At 40.4% G+C, this 21,237-nt stretch overlaps 2 protein-coding genes across 4 annotated transcripts in view; one reads left to right on the top strand and one right to left on the bottom strand.

The window, feature by feature from the left end:
• The window catches only part of DYNC2H1 (dynein cytoplasmic 2 heavy chain 1), a 175,089-nt gene extending 174,268 nt beyond the window's left edge, over positions 1 to 821 (bottom strand). Inside the window, exon 1 of the mRNA XM_042792803.1 lies at positions 464 to 821. Coding sequence (XP_042648737.1) covers positions 464 to 664 — 201 coding nt within the window. The 5' untranslated portion in view covers positions 665 to 821. The remainder of the gene's footprint in view (positions 1 to 463) is intronic.
• Positions 822 to 1,913: 1,092 nt separating this feature from the next.
• DCUN1D5 (defective in cullin neddylation 1 domain containing 5) lies at positions 1,914 to 20,572 on the top strand. Of its 3 annotated transcripts, none has more exons than XM_042792786.1 (9): positions 1,914 to 2,014; positions 2,107 to 2,280; positions 4,966 to 5,057; positions 7,598 to 7,668; positions 8,066 to 8,157; positions 13,956 to 14,064; positions 14,161 to 14,265; positions 16,075 to 16,177; positions 16,936 to 20,572. In XM_042792786.1, the coding sequence occupies exons 2-9, from the start codon at positions 2,195 to 2,197 to the stop codon at positions 16,989 to 16,991; spliced, it is 714 nt and encodes a 237-aa protein (XP_042648720.1). In that variant the 5' UTR covers positions 1,914 to 2,014; positions 2,107 to 2,194; the 3' UTR covers positions 16,992 to 20,572. The 3 variants fall into 3 exon arrangements, with proteins under 3 accessions (XP_042648720.1, XP_042648719.1, XP_042648721.1); XM_042792787.1 differs by having other exon boundaries at positions 1,951 to 1,989; XM_042792785.1 differs by having other exon boundaries at positions 1,914 to 2,280.
• The last annotated feature ends 665 nt before the right edge of the window (positions 20,573 to 21,237 follow it).

Genomic DNA, 21,237 nt, shown 5'->3' with positions numbered 1-21,237 from the left:
GCCAGTGTGCCACATATTGGGCCACTCTTCCTTCACTGACATTGGCAATGCAATCCTTCCAGTCATCTGCATGCACCCTTGCCCAGGAACAACCCATACATCAGACCCCACCTGGCATTTCCAGCATGATAACATACCATCCTCCAGGCCGCTGGACATTCATACAGCAACAAGACGCAGCACACTAAAACTACACATCAGCATGGGCACAATCCACTAACAAACATATCACACAACTGACTATATGGTCTTCAGACTCTTGGGCCAGTAAGTTATGCAGCAGACAGTGAGACCAGCATAGATACCTGCAGTAGGAATATGTCTCTCTAATCTGATACCAGTCTTTCCTGACCACTAAACCTAGGCTGGCCCCCGCACCCTGCATCCCCACTGGCTCATGGGGATGCGGTGGACATGCTGGATCCATCAGTGCCTGGAAGAGCTCGGCTGGACACTACGGTACCTTGTTGGATGCAGTGAGCTGGGTGCCCGAGCACTGCACAACGAGGAGGAACTCATTGCCGTCGTCGAGGAAGCTGGTCAGCTCCGGACGGGGCTGGAGCCCCGCGGCCAGGGCGGCGGGGTCCACGGCTGGATCCAGTCCGAAGTAGTTAGCAGCCGTGGCTGCAATAAAGCGCTTCCTCTTGTCTCCCTCCCCGGCCATGCTGGCAGGACGCACCCCCGCCGGGCAGGATCAAGGCGGGGGTGGCCCTAGAACCCTACGGGAGTACGGAGGGCTGACGGGCGAGCGGCGGGAAGGACGGCGGCTCCCGCCGGGGCGCAGGCCGAGGCCGAGGCCTCCCGGCGTCCCCGCGTTGCCAGGACCCGTCACTATGGTGACTGAAAATGGCGGCGCCGGCGCGCCCGCCAGTTTGGGCCGGGCGGGGAGAAAGGCGGCGCTCGGTAAACGGCGGGGTGGGGCGGGGAACGGGGCAACCCCGCCCAGCGCAGCGGCAGCACCCGCGGGGCCCGGGGCTGCAGCGACGTCCCGACCCGCTGCGCGGCTTTTCCTCTCGGAGCCACGGAAGCATCTCCCCTGCCATCAGCCTCGCCGCGGTGTCGCGGGCACCGCGGTACCTGGGGTGCCTCCCGCTCCCCCTCCCGATCCGTTTCCGCTAACGAGCCAGCGGTTCCCGGGAACGCGCTGCTTCGGTACCACAAGGCGGAGGGGTACGGCTGCCCCGGCCGCAGGAGCCGGCGGGAGCTCTGCGCCCTCAGGGACCCCCCCCGCAGCCCCGGCTTCTCGAGCGGGACGTGGCGGCAGCCGGCCGTGCGGGACAGCTGGCGGTGAGCGATCCCAGCCACTGATAACGTGCAATAAATCCGAACCGCGATAAATAGCGACCGCGTTCCTGCTGCCCGCCAGGAGCCCCGCGGCACCGGCGGCGTGGGCGCCCCGCGGTTTCGCTGGGGGGTCTGGGTTGAGTCACCCACTTCCTTCGCTTCCAGCAGCTTCTCCGAACTAAGAACTTTTTCACGGTGAAAAAAGCATTTCTTTATTCCTATTCTCCTTTTCTTTCCTATCCTTTCTCCCCTCCTTTTTCCTTTCCTTTCCTTTTTCCTTAACTTCCTCCTTTCAATTTCTCCTTCCTTTCATCTTTTGCCTTTCCTTTTCCCCTTCCCTCCCCCGGCGCTGCCGCCCCGCGCCCCCGTTTCCGCGGGTACCGGTACCGAAGGGCTCACGCCGCCCCCTTTTTAATTCACCAGCCCCACTCGCCCCGCCCCGCGTGCTCGCGCTCCGCCCCCGCCACCACGAGCCGCCCCCCGAGAGAGCGGCCCCACACGGCGCGGCCTTATCCCCGCCCACCTAGGGGCGGGGCGCCGGCGGCGGGGAGAGAGCGGCGTTCTCCCCGCCCACCCGGTGGGCGGGATCCCGGCTGCGGCCCCGCCCCGGCGCCTCTGTCACTTCCGGCTCGGCGGTGTCTGTGTCCGGGTCGGTCGCTGTTCCCCAGGCAGCCGTTATCGCCCGGTTCCCCGCTCTCGCCTCGGGTGCGACACCCACTCCCGGTGGCCGGTGCGGTGGGGAGCGAGGGAGCGGTAGGGCTCGGTGGGGGCGGGGAGGAAGGAGCGGGACGGGACGGGACGGAGCTTCTCTTGTCGCTTCAGCGCCGGTCTCGGGAGGCGGCGGCTGGGGGCCGGGGAGCCTCGGCTGCGGGCCCCGGCAGCGGGGCGGCCCCCTCGCCGAGATAGGACGATGCCGGTGAAGAAGAAGAGGAAGTCCTCGGGTTCAGCGGCCGCCGCGGCAGACGACACCGCTCTCAAGAAATGTAAACTGGGCAGGTACCGTCTGGCGGGGTGGGCCGGGCCCGCGGCGGCAGCCGCTGCCCGCTGTCACGTCCCGGTCGAGCGGCCGCGGGGCCGGGTCGCTCCTCCGCGGGCGGGCGGCGGGGGGACACGCTGGCCCCGGCCGGGCGGCTCCGCTCCCGCCCCGCGTACCCCTGTTGTGCGGCAGCCCCTTTGTGAGGCGGCCGGGGGGGGCCGGGGCTCGCCCCGGGGGCGGCGGGCGCGGGGAGGCGGCACGGGCCCCGGCCGGCCCCTCGCAGCGCCTCGGCGGCGCCGGCGGGCCCGTGCCCGGCCGTTCGGCAGGTCCCGGGGGCGGCGAGCGCTGGTGCGGGCCGCGGCGGCTGCTGTTGCCGTGTTCGCGCTCGGAGGAGAAACGCCACGGACCCGCTTCCCGCTGGTTTTGCCTTTCACGCTGCCTGTAGGGCCGGTTCCAGCATTTCTCCCCGTATTCGTTCTAACCTTTCTCCTGCGGTAGGCAGCTCTCCTTTTAACGTTGCCAGTACTCCCAGTGTCTACGGTAAATCGTCTCTTTTTTTTTTGCAGTGAAATGGAAGGAGAGGGAAGCACATTCTAAAACAAAATCAGGAGAGCTTTCTCTAATAAATTCAGGAGTCTGAAGCATCTTGTTTCATTAAGTGCCATAAAAAAAACACTTATGCTGTGATACCCGAAAATTACCATTAGAATGATAAACCATTAGTATGGTGTTACAGGAGCTTCCAATGTGGTATCCCTAAAGTAACTGCATGCCTTCTTCATCTATTAGAATTTAAGTATGCTAGTAAACCAGTAGTTACAAGAAACATCCCGAGGACATAAGAATACAAAGTACTTATGAAATCAGCGCTACGGGAATGGCTATTGCAAGGAACTGTGCCATATGACCTTTCTCATAGGTTGACCAAGCTTGAGCTTAGAAGTACTCAGGCTTTTTTTTTTTTTTTTTTTATGATTTTGGATAACTGTTCCAGAGCTCACTTTATGTGGTTGTTAATGAGCTTTTAGTTTCAGCCTAAATTTATTCATAGCCAGTTAATAAAGGTTCTTGTGCTGGTATTATCGTTATATAACACTCCTCCCTCATGATTCTGTCTCATATTTGGAGTGATTACTTGTCCTTTCTCATATGTTATCTTGTTAAATTAAACGAGTTAACTTCTTCAGGTTTGTAATACCAATTTGAAGTTTCCTTGCTCATCATAGCTCTTTTCTGCATCTGCTCCAGTTTCAGTTCATCTTTCTTGAACACTGTGGACCAAAACTTTATGATCTTAATTTTTTTACTTCAAAAAAAAAAATATTTTGAAAGCTCCTTAAAAAAAATATTCTACAGGAAGCCAGTAGTCATTGACCAAAACTATGATGTAAATGAGAATTCATGCTAGCTGGCCACAAAATGATAGATACACGTACATTTTTGGCCTAGCATTCTTTTATAGCAATGTATTGGTAATATTCTTTAATAAAACTACTGATTACAAATGGATGTATGTTAAACTGGATAAAACCAAGAAGCAGTAGCATGTTGTGTGGTTCTGTTTCTTTCTCGTGACTTGTGTGTTTAATGGCAGTTTAATGGATGTTTTTCTGTAGTACATCTTTAATTCTAGCTTCCAGCACATAACACTTCATATTGGAGAGGATTGCTTTCTTTTCAGTGAAGCTTAAAGTCATACATACGAGATAAAGTTGTTCACCAGCTCTCAGAATTAAGCTACTCTTTTCCTGCTTGATGTTTTAATTTTACAATTGCCATGTAGGAGATGCATAATTTTAAATCCTCTCATACAATTAACTTTTGTCTCATTCTCAGAAATATCTTAGCTTGTTCTAAAAGTCTGTAACTTGTATTTGAAAGGAGTATGCATTGAACAGGTGCTGCAACTCCTTGCTGACTAGAGATACTTTCATGTGGTCAGTGTTTTTATGGGAAGACAGCCGTTATTCTATGTGTTCTTTTAAAGAATGATAAATTATGAAAATTCACCTCTAGGCAAACTGGGTTGTGTGTCACACAATGAAGACAATGTGGGGGAAAGCTGTGTGTGCTGAGCAGTATTAGTCTTACCATAGATTGCATATTACTGTTCTGGTATGTGTACCAAACATCTATAAAATGTACAGATACTTAGTTACTTATTTAATGTAAACAAATTGACCGAGTCTTCTTCCCAAATTTGGATGCTTAACTATAAATAGCCCAACTTTTAAATATGTCAAACTCTGCAGCTCTTGTTGACCTACATGGGATCTGTGCATATTCAGCACTCCTGAAGATCATGCTGCTTATTAGAGACCTAACTTTAAATGCCTGTATATATAAATATAAGTAGATAATAAGGCATTTAAATTACTGAGTAGTGATATTTTGACCATCTGTGTGTGGGTTTTGTGGCTTAATATCTACAAGATGAGAGTACTATTGCATTTCAGAAAAAGTAATAGTTGCAATAAATTGGGCTATAAGTGTTGTATTTTAAGGTAATTTTATGTTCCAACAAGTGATGAAATAGGATGACAGGCAGTTGCCCTTTAACAAATTCAGCTTCGTTGTTGGATGTCTACTGAATTAATGAAACAGTTTAAGTAGTTTGAGCTAATAATAAACAATTTGGAATTTAATTTTAAATTATTTCCCATTTATCATTAAAATAACACCTTTCATCCTTTTGTTTCTATAAGCTATTGCAGATCACAAGCCTCTGGTAAAGTAATAAGTGGAGAGGAACATTTTTCAAGCAAAAAGTGCCTGGCTTGGTTTTATGAATATGCAGGTAATATGCAATGGATTCCTATTTAAAACTACATAGTTTTGTTTAAAACAAACAAATGCATCAGATGTTACTTGCATTTTGCTTTTCTAAGCTGATGTAGGCACGAAAAATAGGTTTGCTTCCCTATAACACGCTCTTTAATTAGTATAGCTTTTGCTATCACCTTTTCAGTATTTGTTCTTTCTGACTTTTTCTTCTTTACTCTGTGCTTTATAACATACCATGGTGTTCTTTAAAATGAAATAACTGATGTTGGACAGTACAGCATTGAACCAGGATATACTGAATGACTCTTATTTCTTGATCTGAAATGGCCAAGTAGAAGTCAAGATATTGAGAGATAGCCTAGATAGAAATTTGTTTATCTAACTAGATCTTGTTTATAATCAAATTGGAAGGATAATTAAATAGTTCATCAATTAAACCTCTTGGTTTTCTATTTAAAAAAATAAAATAATAGATGCTTATGATTTTTTTTCCTGAGAATCTATCCTAACATTTTTGATGTTGTAACAAATGTTTCATTCAAAAGTGTTACAAGTAATCTCTTTCAAATAAATCAGAATGGCTATCCAAGAAATAGTTGCTTTCAGTGACTATGCAGTGTATTTTGCAGAACTTACTAGATTGTTGCTGCCATTTATTTACTAATTACATGGTTAGAAATTCAGGATCTTTAAACTTACTAATTCCTTTTCTTGTCTAGTCACCACTTTAAGTCCCATCATAACTGATATTTTCCTTGCTGTCTTTCAGCAGTAATGAACTACTTCTAATTCTAGTAATCTGCTTTTTAATTTAGGTTTGAGGCATACTCTTTTGGAGTAGTGTCTTTTGTGAGGAAAATAATTATTATCCATTAATTTTCTCTGATAAATGTGCCTGCACACACTTTTAACTTTTTTAAGGCCTGTAAATTTTGGTTTTGTTGTTGAGTCAAGAACTGAGTGTAGGAGGCTATATTTTGTTAGTTAACCGGTAATCAAAATATGCCATGTTTCTAGCATAAAATAGATTGCCACTGAAGTTATACACCATTGGAGATGAAATGTTTCCATTAAAAGATAAAATTATGCACACACACACACATATATATATATATATGTATATGAATTGTATGTATGATTTCTGGGCTGAAAACATGGATTCGCGTTTATACTTGTCATTATCAGTGAACCCGTGTATGTGTTTTTCTTCATAACTTAAACTTGCAAATTTTTTAACACATTCTGTGTAAGGGCTTCTCAAAACCAGATGGCAGTGTTTTGCCTTGCTTACCTAGGTGAAAAATGTTTTTTGAAACATTTTTCAAGAGATAGGGGTTCTTGATCTTAAATGACAATTGCATTTTATTTTCTTGTAAAAGTAGCCATCCTCATTGACTATGTTCTTATCTCACAGTGAATAATTATTCAAAGTACGGTATCCAAACTTAAAAAGAATTCTGCTTACAGTAACAGCAGCTGATATAGAGGAAGCGGATGCAGGTATCATCAAGGGAAAGGAAAAAAGACTGTTCTGTCTATGTATATAGCAAAATTTGCCAAAAAATTATGAAATGGCATGTTGTTTTGGAAGATAAAGCCTTTACCTTTTATATGAGTTCATATTACTAAAACAATATTAACATAGCGATCCAAGACACATCAAAGTAGCACGTCAGCAGGCCTACTAATAATATTTGATTGCCCAGTATGAGTCATTTCTGTAACAGGCTTAGCAGAAATACCTGAAACCAGAGAGATTCAGAGAGATGATGTGTTGTGGAGCGTGTCTGTCTGTCCTCTTTAAATACTCTATTTTACTGCTTTTTAGAATCTTTGTGTTAAAATGGGAAAGTGACAGCACAACACTAACTGTTGTGGTCCTCATCAAGTTATTTTCATTGCAGTCCTAAACCTTTTTCTGCTTTGTACGTGTCTAACACACTTAGCATTTTTCTGATTTATTGTTACCACTCTCCTCATTACTCGGGATCATAAAACTTACCTTACATTTTTTGAAGATTCATTTTCTGTGTTAATGCAAACCCATAATGTTAACACCACTGAAAGCATAATATCTGTAACAATAGCTCAGACAGAATTAATGCTTTTATCGTTGATTAAAATAACTTTTAAGAACATTATTCATATAGTAACTTGAGCACAGAGTAGCAGTACCCACGTTGTCTTAAAAACAATTGACCACCACAATTACTGGAGTTGAAATATGTCAATGGGAAACTCAGTGGCGTCTTTTGAAAACTCATATACAGACTAAAATAGCTTGTCTGCTGTTGTGGAGAGACAGTGCACAACGTGAAAGTTCTGGTTAGTTTTGCTTTTAGTTAATAGTGTTACTTCATATATAATATCCATGTCTCCGCATTGCAGTTGATAGAATGGTTCTAACATAAAAGCTACTTAATAGTGTAATTCAGTGTTTTTAAAGATCGCTTGTTTGCATTATAGTCTTATTGCTGTGTATAACCCTTGTGAGCAGTTACTCTGCCCTTGTGAATGTTACCTAGATTTCAGTTCTGGTTTCTGATTTTGAAGGTCCTGATGAAGTTGTGGGGCCCGAAGGAATGGAAAAGTTCTGCGAAGACATCGGTGTTGAGCCTGAAAATGTAGGCTTCTTGCACGATACTAATAACACTTTAAAAGGGGGTATTGAATAAGATGAAGTTCTGTGTAAAAACTCTTAACTTCAGTAAGCAAAGAGTTTTTTATCTTCCTGCATTTAGGAGCTATTCTAAGATATTTCAGCTGAATACATCAGTTATGTGTGGCTGATGTGTGAGGTTTTTTGTTTGTTTTATTATAGTAATAATTCATTTTCAGAAAATGAAATTAAGGGAAATATTGCACATATCTGAATTATTGAATAGTAACAAATATATAGCGCAGGCATGTGCAACAATTGCTAGAATGTTTGAATGCTTAGAGTTTTCTCCTTGGACATCTAGAAATCAGCCTTTTCTTACATACTGACTCCTTTTTCTTCCCTTATTTTTTTCTCTCTAGATTATTATGTTAGTTTTAGCCTGGAAACTAGAGGCTGAAAGCATGGGATTTTTTACCAAGGAAGAATGGTTGAAAGGAATGACGTCATTACAGTAAGAGTGTTTTTACAGATATAAAAGTGTTCTAATTTTATGTTTGTACCAGTACCTTGATTATTCTTGTCCTCAGTTTCTTGTGCATTGTCAGTAAGACACAAACTCTTGCCTTTAGGTCTGGTCTTGGTCATTAACTGGAAGTAGCTGCCGTTGTTCAAGTTATGAATCTGATGAGTTCACTCAAATGACAAATTTTTGTCTAGCCCTATTAAGTCAGGTTTTGTTGGCTTCTTTTTCTTACATAATGATAAAATACCATTCTAGTTAGCAGACACAAATAAGTTGATCTGGAGATACCCATAAGCATATCTCAGCACTGGTATTCTAGAAAGTTTTTATTGATTTTTAAGCTTTATAGATGAGGACTGCATTGGTAGTAATTTTAGTTACTAGTATTATTTATTAGATGCAGGTCAGAAGCCATGCTTAATGCTTAGGTTAAATAACACTTTTTCAATTTATAAACAAACTAGCCTAAGAATTTTTGGTGAGATAATGTTCTGCCTAAAGAGGTTGTTTATTTTGTGAAACTGATCAGCTTTTTGTGAGGCTTAGTTGTTGCTTTTTGTTCTTCCTGAAACTACTTATGGTACATAAATGTTTCAAGGGTGACTTGTTGTGACACTGCATTCAGTATTAAAAATGTCAGGGAGCTGCTGTTACAGCTGCAGCATGGTGGGAAAGAGGGGTTGACCTGACCCTTGGAATTGGCACAATTGCTCTGTCAGTTGTGAATTGGTTTGGGAAATTGTATTGGGCAGATACCCTCTGGTTATTCAAGACTATGGAGTAATTGAGTCTCTTGTGCAAATCCTGCTTGATTTGGGATCAGGCTTCCAATAGATGTCTTGATTGTTTTGTGACTATCAGAAGGTCTTAAATTTAGTAAGAGCTGGTATGATTAAATTGCCTGAAATTCAGGACGACAAGAGATTAAATTCTGGGTGCATGCATTTTTAGATGCAGTGATTGTGTATAATTTGGTCACTTCTCTGAAGTACTTAATTTTTATGCCCAAATGGAAGCTCTCAAGAGTCAGCCAGTGTAGCAGAATGCAAGCACAGAGGTACATGAAATCAGGCACCTCTTTAGAGCTGGTATTATAGACTTTGTTTCTAATAATCTGCTGTGATTAGGAATCTTCTGGTCCTTTTAAGAACAGAGCTGGTCATGCTGTAGGCTAAATGTGTTTAAGACAGAAAATACGGTACTGCTGTTGATTTTTATATAAACAGACTTGTTAATGAAGCACTTGCCAAAGCCTAAACCCATTAACCTGTATGTTTTGTTTCCCCTGGCTGTGCTTTAATAGCAGGCTGTAGAATAAGCAGCTGGATGAGGCAGTGACACTCAGATCAAGGAATTCAAGATTCATGGGCTTAAAAAGAGAATATAAATCTGTAGACTTGTGCTGTTTAGGCTTAGTGGGAAGGGAGGATCATATTATGGGATTGCACCTGGAATGGGGTTTCTCTTGAAAGGTTTGACAGAAGTTTTGGATGAGAAGGATTTTTATGCTCTTAAAGCAATAGAGTGTTACTATGTTTTTGCGCAGCATTTTTTTTAATTTTTGCACAAAGAAATTACATTAAAATGCATTAAAAGCTCAGAGTGTATTCCAAGTCAGAGTTAAATTACAGAATACTTATTTCAAAATATGTGAAATGTCACATAAGGTAATTGCATGAGTAGAGTTGGGTGGAATTCATCTACAAAGTAAGATGCCTAAATGTGTGGTTTATATGCAAGAGCTGGATTTCTTAAACTCTTAGTGCAATCTTTGGAGATCTAGTCAGTATAGTGGAGCTGAGGGCAGTTTGCTCTAAGACACAGTGGCTGGTCATCTGAATTGCTCTTATGAGTTGGTTGACTAGACCTCCATGAATGGCAACACCTAAAGCTTAGACACCTAAATCTAATCTACAGTTTAGATGCCAGCATTTGGGGTGCCTGAATCTTGAAGTGACATTCTTTACGTGTGTAGTTTTGTGATATGCTGATGAAATTTGTTCTTTAAGAGGAGGAGAAAAAGAAGTACGTGATAAGGCATAAACTGTCAAAATTAAGTAGCAGCTTATGAAACTTAAACAACTTAAGCTGTGAAAGTGAGGTTCCTATTGTATCATGTTGGCGGAGTGAATTCTGCCTTATATATGTATATATATGTATGAAAGCTGAGTGCCTGAATACATTAACCACCTGAAACTCTTCTTATAGCCAACAGAAAGAAATAAGTACCTCTGGGCAATTTATTTCAGCTGTTTTAAACACCTCCTTAGGATAACCCTCAGGAAGTGACTCTTTATCTACATTTCCTTTAAGTCATTGGAGGGTGAATAACTTAGAGTTGAGCATTTCATGTATCTGAGTTAAAGGAGAAGCATACTCATGTATTTGTTAATTGTAAATACAAACCTAGTTATGAAATGAAGATGAAGGAAAAAGGATTACAATTCATGATTTTATTAAACTCCACAAAACTCATTGTTCAAACTAGGTAAATACAAAGAGCTTTGTGTATAAGGAAGTGAGGCATGAGCAGCTGTATTGTCTGACTACTTCCCTCTGGCTGTGTGGGTTTTTTTTTTAACCTTAAAATTTGAGCCAGATTTTACATAAAAGCTGAGTTTTTGAAAACAAGTGGCCAGGTATAGGGAAGAGCACCAAATTAGATTGCAACTGAGGGAAAGAAAGTCATAATCTCACATTTTTTAGGTACAAGAGAAGCCACATGAGAGAGGGAGGGAGGCAGGAAAGTCAGGTTTATAACTCTTTGCTGTTTGCAGAATTATTAATAAAACCAACTTATTTGAGTTGGTTTTAATTATAGCCTAATTAGCTGCTTTTCCAATTAGCTTTTTGCTTGTTACTGCCTTTCTGTTAAAGTTTGTGAGGCTAACACAGAGAGTAGTGTAAATAATTTTTTTTTTTTTTTTTTAATGCCAGTATAGCATTCAGTGTATACTGGAATCTAAGCAATTTCTGGTCTCGAGAACTGTAAATCAGTTGACATAGTGAAACTACAGCATTGTCAGGACATGGAAAAGATGTCCCTTTGCTCTCTTAAACCATTACTTCTTTGGACCTCTGCATGCTCCAGTTATAACATGGAACCTAAATTTCAGAAGATCCTGTTTCAATGCTTGAAGAGACTGGATGAGCTACATGGATATAACTTCCTTCTGTTTAGAGTGCTGGATGATGGCAGGGAACTTCATATGGATTAAAAGATCTTCAAACTATTTTATATACTACCACTGAATGCTTTTGGATTAATGTTTGTATACATCTTACTGATTTTACTTTTTAGTAAAAGACAAGCACGTGTGAATAATTATGAAATATGAAACATTGGAATATCTGTGTGGGAGTTATTGAATCATCATTCTGTCCATGTTAGCTATGCCTCAAATGAACTCCGTACCTCAGTAGAAATCAAAATAGGACTGCTCTGTGGTGCTAATTTACTTTGCTATAAATATGATATAAGGATGTGATGATACTATAGTAAGCTAATGTGCAGTTTTGTTGATCTTCAGGTAACCTTATTTAATGCTATCTTTCAGCAAAGGCAGTTCAAGAAATCACATCTTTTTTTAGTCTCCTTACAGAAGTTTGATGTTAATTAACTTGGTGCTAATTAGGAGGCTGTTCTGACTGGAAAAAAAAAAAAAAAAAAACCTGCTAGGTATGGGTGGCCTCAGTCATCTTGTTTATGCTGCAGTCATGCAGTCACACAAACAGCTATATCTATAAAAGAGGAGTTTGACAGCTCCTTACCTCACTAGTGTCAAGAAAATCAGTGACCAGGTGTGCAAATGCCTTAAATGGCTTTAACAGAGATATGATCCTGCATCAGGCTTCAGAGCCGAGGGTGCTGCCTATCTGTTTGACTGTGATCCCTTTGACTGTTTGGTTTTAAATAGGTTGACAGTAGCTCCAGTCTTAAGGCTTAATAATTGTGCATTTTCATACAGACATTTTCAAGAGAATCACTTCTGCGTTAAAATACATATAGCCAATAGTACAGTAGACAATAACAGTAATTTTACTTTGTACTTATTTATAATTATTTGAACAATTTTAACAGAATATTTTGTAAGAAATTTAAACATACTGAAATCTGTAAATAATCTTAGACCAATTATATTTGACAAAATGTGTGGTAAGCCTACTTTATTGTACTAATGACATATAAACTACTTAACAAAATGAGCATTTAATTAGGTGTTAAATAGGTAGATTTGTCCTCAAATGTAGAGGACAATGTTATTGCAGTAGGAAGGTTTGAACATAGAAGAGAGATGAATATAACATGAGATGCATTTGTAGCATAGCATAATAAAGTTTTAAGGTTTAAATGATAGAATACATAGAGCAGTTAGATGGCTGAAAGCAAAAAAAGTAATTTTAGTTAAATTTACCAAAGCTTTTTTAGCAAGATTGCTTTTCAGCTTAATGCGTGGTTTATTGCAAAATACATTCATTCTTGTCATCTGAATATACAGCCTAATTAGTTAATAGTTTTATTTATTTAGCACTGATCTTGGCTGGGACTCAGTGCTGCTTTAGGTAGATGCTGCTAGAGACAAGCAATAACAAAAGGCTCCATCAGCTGGAATTGCAATGGTTCTCTTGTTGCAGCCTGAGAGGGGCAGACAGACAGACGTGCATGCGCAGGCTAGCAGACCTGAGGAACAGGAAGTATCAGCTGTGGACAAAGTACAGCATCAAAGTACAGCATCTCAGCAACCTGCTGTGGTACTTCCAAAGGGCCCTTGCTGTGGGCTGCTGTGACAAGTCCATAAGGAGTGGTTAAAGATGCAAATGTATTCTCTGAAAGGCAGGCTGCCAGAAGGGGACACATTACCAAAGGAAGTATTTATGTGCATCTGCATTTCTGAAAGTATTGCTTCTGTTGTTCAGGATGCAGAGCAAGGTGGCTTTTTTTTTTTTTTTTTAATCATGGCAGCTACTATGTTATATCATGTTTTATTCTTATAAAAACTCTTGTTTTGAGTGAGTCTTTCCTGGAGGATTAGCATATGTAAATTAAATTCTCCTCTGCCATTGTTAGTGAATCTAACTCATTTCCTATTTAGAAACAAAAGTCCTTGCCAAATAAAATACGTGGAGATCTTCTCTTTTGCCGAAGGGTTATTTTTGCCTAAGGGTTATCCTGTCAGCTAGAGACCTGTACATTCTTGTACAGCCTGTGAGTTTTTCAGTAGAGTAGCTACTGACTAATCCAGATGATAGGCTTATCAGAGCTTGCATTCATCAGTCATAAAACACAAATATTTTGCAGAGTGCCTGCTTAGTCCTGCCACTCATACATATGTAGTCTTGAAGTGCATGTTTAATGTTTGTTTTTTTCCAAAGAGATACGGCATAAAGCCCTTATTTGCACTTGGATTTTACCACCATAATGTACACTGAATACTTTTCTCCAAACTTTCATAGTGATTGAAAGCTAAGATAGTGCTGGGTATGAGTATAACTTACAGAGTATGGCATAAAAAGACTACTATTTGAGAAGTAAAGCAGACTTTGTAATACGTTGCTGATAAAGTAAGGGGTTGGTTTTTTAAATTTACTTACATAAGCAAGTCATCATTTTAGTAAGCTGCAGATGTTCAACATACTTGTTCTTTAAGTGACTTCCATAGTATTACTCCTGTACACCTGATGATTGCATTCTGGTGATTTTAATTTTTTATGTTTGCTGACAATTTTTCATTGTCCAAATGTTTTGCTTTGAACTTCTAACATAATTTGGTTTTCTTAATTTTAAGGTGTGACTGTACAGAAAAATTACAGAGTAAATTTGACTTCTTGCGGTCACAATTGAATGACATTTCATCCTTCAAGAATATCTACAGATATGCCTTTGATTTTGCAAGGGTAAGACTACAAGAATGTTAGAGATGTTTTTGTTTTAATTACTCAATGAGCTTGTACTTGAGTGGGTTTTTTTGTGCTTTCTTTATTCAACTTTAGGATAAAGACCAGAGAAGTCTTGATATTGATACTGCAAAATCCATGTTAGCTCTTTTGCTCGGAAGAACTTGGCCACTGTTTTCAGTATTTTATCAATACCTGGAGGTACAAATTTCCTTGACTTTCTGAATGATGGCATAGTAGTTCTGTGAAAAGATTTCAGGGTTTGTGTTTGCTCAGGAATGTATCTATATTGCTCCTTTTCCCTTGCTTGATGTGCTTATGAAACAGTGATGTTTTTGTATGCATCACAGATCCTTTTTTCCCTCCTTGTGCCCCACCCCCTCTTTTCTTATCAAAGGCAACTAAAATTTTGTCATAATTAGACTAAAAAGGTAAAGTTACAGTTAAATAAAAGAGCCCCGGTAGTCTCTTCAACTGCATGTGTGTTGAGTTTCAGTTTTGCTTTGTGTAGATACAGTATGTATGTACCCTGAACTCTGTCTCTCTGAGATTTTGGTCAGCTCAGCTGCAGTTGACTTAGTAACGTGGACATGTATAGGTTGTGGAGCATGCTAGGCTAGAGGCTATTCCCTGGCTTCAAATCAATACTAAAGTGGCAAAGTAGATGTCCTTATGAACACAGTGTACTATACCTTGGAGAGATTATTTTTGTAATCATTCATTCTGGAAATTTATGTGAGCTAGGTATGTCTCACTTCAGGGACAGACAAAAACTTAACAATTTTTGAAGCTTCAGTATGGTGACTTCCTGATTCCCTGGTATTTTGATTTTGCTCTGATCTTCCAAGAAACCCATGTTATGTAATATGTACATGAATCATACAATGATTTGGCTTGGAAGGGACATTAAAGATCATCTAGTTCCTACCTGTGGCAGGGGGGTTGGGACACCTTCCACTAGACCAGGTTTGCTCAAAGACCTGTACAAACCTGGCTTTAACCCTTCCAGGAATGGGGCAACCACAGCTTCTCTGGGCAACCTGTTCCAGTGTCTCACCACCCACACTGTGAAGAACTTCTTCCTGACACCTAATCGAAAACTACCTTCTTTCAGTTTAAAGCCATTACCCATTGTCCTATCACTACGTGCTCTTGTAAGAAGTCCCTCTCCAGGTTTCTGTAGGCCCCTGTTAGGTACTGGAAGGCTGCTGTAAGGTCTCCCTGGAGCCTTCTCTTCCTAGACTGAACAACCCAAACTCTCTCAGCCTGTCCTCGTAGGTAAGGTGTTCCAGCCCCCTGGATCATCGTTGTGGCCTCCTCTGGACCTACTCAAGCAGATTCATGTCCTTATGTTGGGGCCCGAGAGCTGGACACAGTATTCCAAGTGGGGTCTCACAAGAGCAGAGTAGAGGGGGATAATCACCTCCCTCGACCTGCTGCCCACACTTTTGATGCAGTCTAGGACACAATTGTTTTTTGGGCTGCAAGTACATGTTGCCAGATCATGTTGAGCTTCTCGTCAACCAACACCCCAGGTCCTTCTTCACAGGGCTGCTCTCAATCCTCTCATCACCCAGCCTGTATTTGTGATTGGGATTGCCTTGACCCATGTGCAGGACCTTGAGCTTGGCCTTGTTGAACTTGAGGTTTGCACAGGCCCACCTCTCAAGCCTGTCAAGGTCCCTCTGGATGGCATCCCTCCCCTCCAGCATGCCGACTGCACCACACAGCTTGGTGTCCTCAGTAAAACTGCTGAGGGTGCACTCGATCCCACTGTCCATGTCACCAACAAAGGTGTTAAACAGCACTGGTCCCAGTAGTGACCTCTGAGGAACAATGCCACTTGTGTAGTATTTTAAAAAATGAAAAACGAAAGATACGGTAGCCATTGTTACCCATTAAATCATTTGCTAGGAACTGGCTGAAGGTAAAATGAGAGAAATGAGAAATAAGATGCAGCATTACCAAATGTCACTTGACGTTTTAATATTCTGAAATTATTTTCCCTAGCAATCGAAGTATAGAGTTATGAACAAGGATCAGTGGTACAATGTGCTAGAGTTCAGCAGAACTGTCCACGCAGATCTTAGCAACTATGATGAAGACGGTGCATGTAAGTATTCATAACACTTTTGTTATTCAATGATTATTTCGGTCTTTTGCATAAAACAAATTCCTGTACAAACTATGCTGTAAGGTATAAAACATCTTTTCCAATAATTCATAGAAAGACTGTCCTGATATCCATCCATCTTCAAATTGCAGATATTAATTGTAGTAGTATATCAGGGGCATGATGGTGTATTTGAGCCAACATATTTTCAGTTGAAGATCTAGTGAAGCTGCTTGTTACATGAAACTATAGATTTGCAAATAGAATTACAAAAAACAAAATCTCATTTTGTACTAATATGTGATAAACTCTAGTTTAACTATAAAGTAGCCTAGCTGCTGATATGTGGGGCTGAACTCTACACCTGGCTGATAGTCAAGCATACTATAGCCAAATTGCATTAGGCATCCCATTTTGGTTCATGTTCTAATTATGTGCAATTTAGAAAGCTGTAGGAAAAGGAACTGGTTGTGCTGATTTGCAATACAACCTTATTTTTATGATTTCTGTTCAGTTCGGTGCACCTGTCAGATGTCAGGAACACTTATTTCCATAGATCTGTATAGTGTAGTTTGTGCATTTTTGACACCTTTGGATTGAAATGATTGTAGTCATCTTTGAGTCTTATTAAGTATTTGACTATAGGATTGATTTGGATGTTACCTAGACCAATAGTTTTAACCTTCATACTTTAAGAGAAGACATTTAAAAGATATTGGATATTGGCAAATATAATTCCAAGTTTCATCCATTTGCAGGGCCCGTACTTCTGGATGAATTTGTTGAATGGCAAAAAGTTCGTCAAGCATCATAGCAAGAATTCAAAAGAAAATGCAAAATTGTTTTTGGTGCCCACCTGTACACAAACTAATGAGGAAAAACAAAGGATTGCATTTTCATTATTAAGAAAGACTTTACAGTAATTTTTTTTTCCTTTTTTAAGGAAATTTTCTTGTTACACGTGATACGGGCATTGAACCACACCTCTTCTGAGACTGAAAGCTGGAGTTCTTGTTTTGAGTCTTATGTTTATAGCATTTATTTCAGAACAATAAAGATTCAGTTTTGTGACAAAGGCCTAAAAGTGAAGAATGTCCCTTGAATGTGAGTGTGGTGTCTATTTTTAAAACCAAATCTTTATGATTATCTTTCTCAGAAGTGCCCTTTGCTATGAATTTTTCAAGACCTTAAAAATACTTAACTGGCACTGTTGCTTGCTGATGGTATGATTGTCTTGTGTGACAAACATTAGAAAGAATGACTGATTTTTGGAGCCCTGGGTGGGAGTGTGCTAATTTGTATATTAAGTATTGGTCATGGGTTTTGCCACAGTTTTCAGCTCCTGGTGGAGATAAAGGCCTTAAACTCTTACTTTTTTTTTTTTTGTTCAGTACCCACCCAGTGGCATGGCATTTAATGGCAGGCCCTTTTAAAGCAGAAAGGTGTTGAGCATATGGCTCTACATGCAGAATGGCTGAAAACTAGTTGCCTGTACTTCAGATGGTGAACACAGATATTCTTTGGTACAGTAAGGCAGCTTCAAATTTTTACTACAATTTAGACTTTGGTTTGCTTTGTATAAAAAGTGCAATTTATATGTTAAAAGGGAAATCTGGAAAGACTTGGTTTCAAGCTTTGCTTATTACATGTTTTAGACTGGAATAATTTACAACTTTTTTTATCTCCCTGGATGCTTTTCATGCTGTAAGTCAAGAAGAGACTATTAAATCGCCTACCTTTGACCTGTATATAACAGGCTATTAATTTTTACCCTGTTACTCCATGTATTGAGTTCAATAACTACTGTGATTGCTGTTTCAGGCGTTCAGTATTTGTGGCAACCTTTACCTTGCTGCCCAGGAGGCCCAATGCCATCCTTGAGAAGGAAAGGGATTTTAAAGAGTAACTGTGAGAAACCAAAACAGAATGAGAGAATGAAACATTTGTAACTTCTCCTTTATTATATAAATATGTGGACTGTGATAATGCCATGAGATTCAGTTAGTGATCAAGGCCTCATTGTGCCAAATACTTCAACGGCTTGAAATAAGAATAGACAATGTAAGCTAGGCATGACTTGAAGATCTTTGCCTCAGGGAAATTACTTCTGTTTTGCACATCCCTTATTCAGATTAACAAGCATGAGTTTTCCTATCCATAAGGAAAGCTGCATTCCCAAGATGAATTTTTTTTTTTTTTATTAACAAGGAGGGGGAAAAAAAAACCTGAAAGATGTGAGGAGAAATAATGAGAAGTGGGACAAACTAGTGGTGTGTGCCTGTGCTATTGTTCTACTAGAGAGCACTACTCTTGCAACTCACTCTCCAAACCTTGCTGTGGGCTGCAGGAAGCAATGCAGTGGTGGTCCACAGGCTGTTCTGCAAGTCACTTGATAGCGCAGTTGAACCTTAGAAGCTTGGTTATGCCCAAGCAAAAATAAGCATGGGGGGAGGGGAAACAAACAACAGTTGAGATAATTGGGAGATCTGCTTGTACAATGGCTAAGGTCTATGTGCATGCAAACACATGCACTACAGCTGTTCCAAATATTTTTCCACCTTTTTTAAGGGAAATACTTAGTTTTAGACCTCCTGTAGGCTACAGCAGTTCTCTTCAATACGTTACAAGTTGTCTGTTTGCATTGCTGATAATTCTGATTTCACTCATAAGAGTGCCTTTCATTTGAAATTTGCCCTACCCTACAGAAAGTTAGTGCCAGAATGAGATTAACTTCAAGATTCTCAAGATCTACTACTAGAGTAAGGTCCTAAGATGCACAGATAAACATGCATCAATTAATTTATTTCAAGGGAAGTACTGCTATATTCTAAATCTCCGCAGGGGCACTGATTCTGAAATTACTTTTTCAAATTCACTAAAATGACTCTCCTTGCTTAGTATGTTTGATCCCCATTATAACTGGGAAATTCTCTTTCCAGAAGTTTTGAAATACCACTTAGAAGATGAATATTTTTTAGTGCGATTTAAAAAAAAAAAATCATCTTTTTTAGGTAACTGCGAACTTGTGAATTCAGTTTGAACCAGTTGGTCCTAGAGGATGGTATTAGAGTCTAACAGTAGGAGTGATGCATCTACCAATCTAAGGTGGTCAAGTACTTACCGTTAAGGTGTAAGACACTATGTGATGTATCATTTGTATCTCTGTTAAGGTTTTATCAGTATTCCTATAATAAATCCACATTTCAGGGATTTATAACTTGGTTGTGTGTGATTTGAAAATCATCAGTTACTGTAAAACTTTGACTGGGAATGAATGTATTTAAACTGCTTAAAATCGATATAGTTTTTCAAATTTGAATAAAATAGGATTTTAAGTTATGTTTTTGTGCTCAAAACTGCAATCAGATTTATTGTTTAAATGTGAACTAATGGCTTGTATAGTTTCATTGTGAGCTGATCACTTTTATTAGTTGTCTCTTATTAAATCACGTTACAGCTTACTGTGGATAAGTGCCAAAAGTTGTTTATTTATTATATTTTTTTTTTTAATTTTGTGCATGTCCACAAACCAAAACTGAGTTCAGCTAAAAGTTTTCCTTATTCTTTGAACTTCAATTTTGCTTTGCTCAGGTGCATTTCAGTCAAGTGACACGTAGTTTTTCAGTATTCCAAGATCAAAGTTCACAGGTGAAATATGCTGTCACAGTTATGATAAATAATAAAATTGAAGGTGAAATGTCTTCCAAAACTAAATCAGTGGTGTCTATCTGGATGTTACAAACTCCACTTTAATCTCACTTTCATTTCTTGATATTAACTCTTGCTAACATAACTATTTTTTTTCTAGTTTTCTTAGACAACTAACACTTAGCTTTTAAATCCAAAAACATCCACCTGTTCATGGAATAAGCCATACTGGTAGATTGGAATGTAATACTTCTATGTAAAAATGTGATCTTGAATTAAACAGTCATGTATGTTTACCTGTGTGTTTAACTGTATATGTAGTTCGATCCAGCTTATCCTGGCTGTTTAAACGTCTAATTCTTTACTACTGGCTGTAATTTCACGTTTCTACTGGCTGTAATGTCGCATTTCTCCACAGCGGGATTTGAGTTGTGCGGCTGAGGGGACTGGCCGCCCGCTCGGTGCGCGCCGCCGGCGGCCCGGCAGGGGGCGCTGTGGTCTGCGTTGCCACCTTCCCGCCTTCCACCTCAAAAGCTCTGGGCCGGTACGGTGATACTGACTGCACAGAAATTGCAGAAGGGACCAGAAGTTCGATGTTTCTGATGTTTTGTTCTTTTTTTTTTTTTTTTTTTTTTTTTTTTTTTTTTTAAGCTAGTGAACAGTTCTTTCAATGTGATATGTACAAACTTGTACAGGTTTAGCTTTGTTAAGTATGACCAATAAAATGGTATGTAATAGGGCAGAAAACTTTTTTTTGTCATGCTGCCTCTTTTTTTAGTTTTTTTTCTGCTGTGTATGTATAACTGTTTTTAAAACCACTGAGAGACTTCATTCCAGCAAGATGGATCAGTCTAATTTCTAACTTAACCTTACTGAGTTTCTTTGCTCCTGTGTGCACATATAGAAAATAAAACTTGATCTTAACGGGGATCAACATCAAACACCATTGTTGATTATATCCCATGTTAAGTGCTGATAGAACGTAATGGTCCTGATAATTAACTGTCATGAATTATTGATTGGATGAACACTGTTCCAACAACTTGTTGCAACGCATGCGAATGAAAAGGAGCTTTTTTTCTATTCCCCAGCTGTTGCCACTGTTCCCCCCCCACTCAGTACCACTCCTCTATTTTTAAGGAAAGGACTTGTTGTTTTCTAGTGTACTCTTTCGTAGGGTCTTTCAGAGCCAGAAAGAGTCAGTGTCAGTATCCCATCAGATGCTTGAGTTAGTGACACCGTTTTGCTTGCAGATAGAGCTTGTTCCACTCTGGACACTTTCTAGGTGTTGAGCTCTGATGCCATACCTGCCTCAGGACAGAGTTGTCTCCTGAAGATCATCAGTCTCTCTTAGACCTAAGGCAATGGCTGTTTGTTGTCTTCACAGTTCCACTTTATCTTCTTTCGATAGA

The sequence above is a fragment of the Tyto alba genome, unplaced genomic scaffold (assembly GCF_018691265.1).
Source record: "Tyto alba isolate M040663 unplaced genomic scaffold, T.alba_DEE_v4.0 Super-Scaffold_2, whole genome shotgun sequence".
Classification (NCBI taxonomy): Eukaryota; Metazoa; Chordata; class Aves; order Strigiformes; family Tytonidae; genus Tyto; species Tyto alba.
The sequence above is the reverse complement of the archived record's forward strand: the minus strand, read 5'-3'. Positions and strand labels throughout refer to the sequence as shown.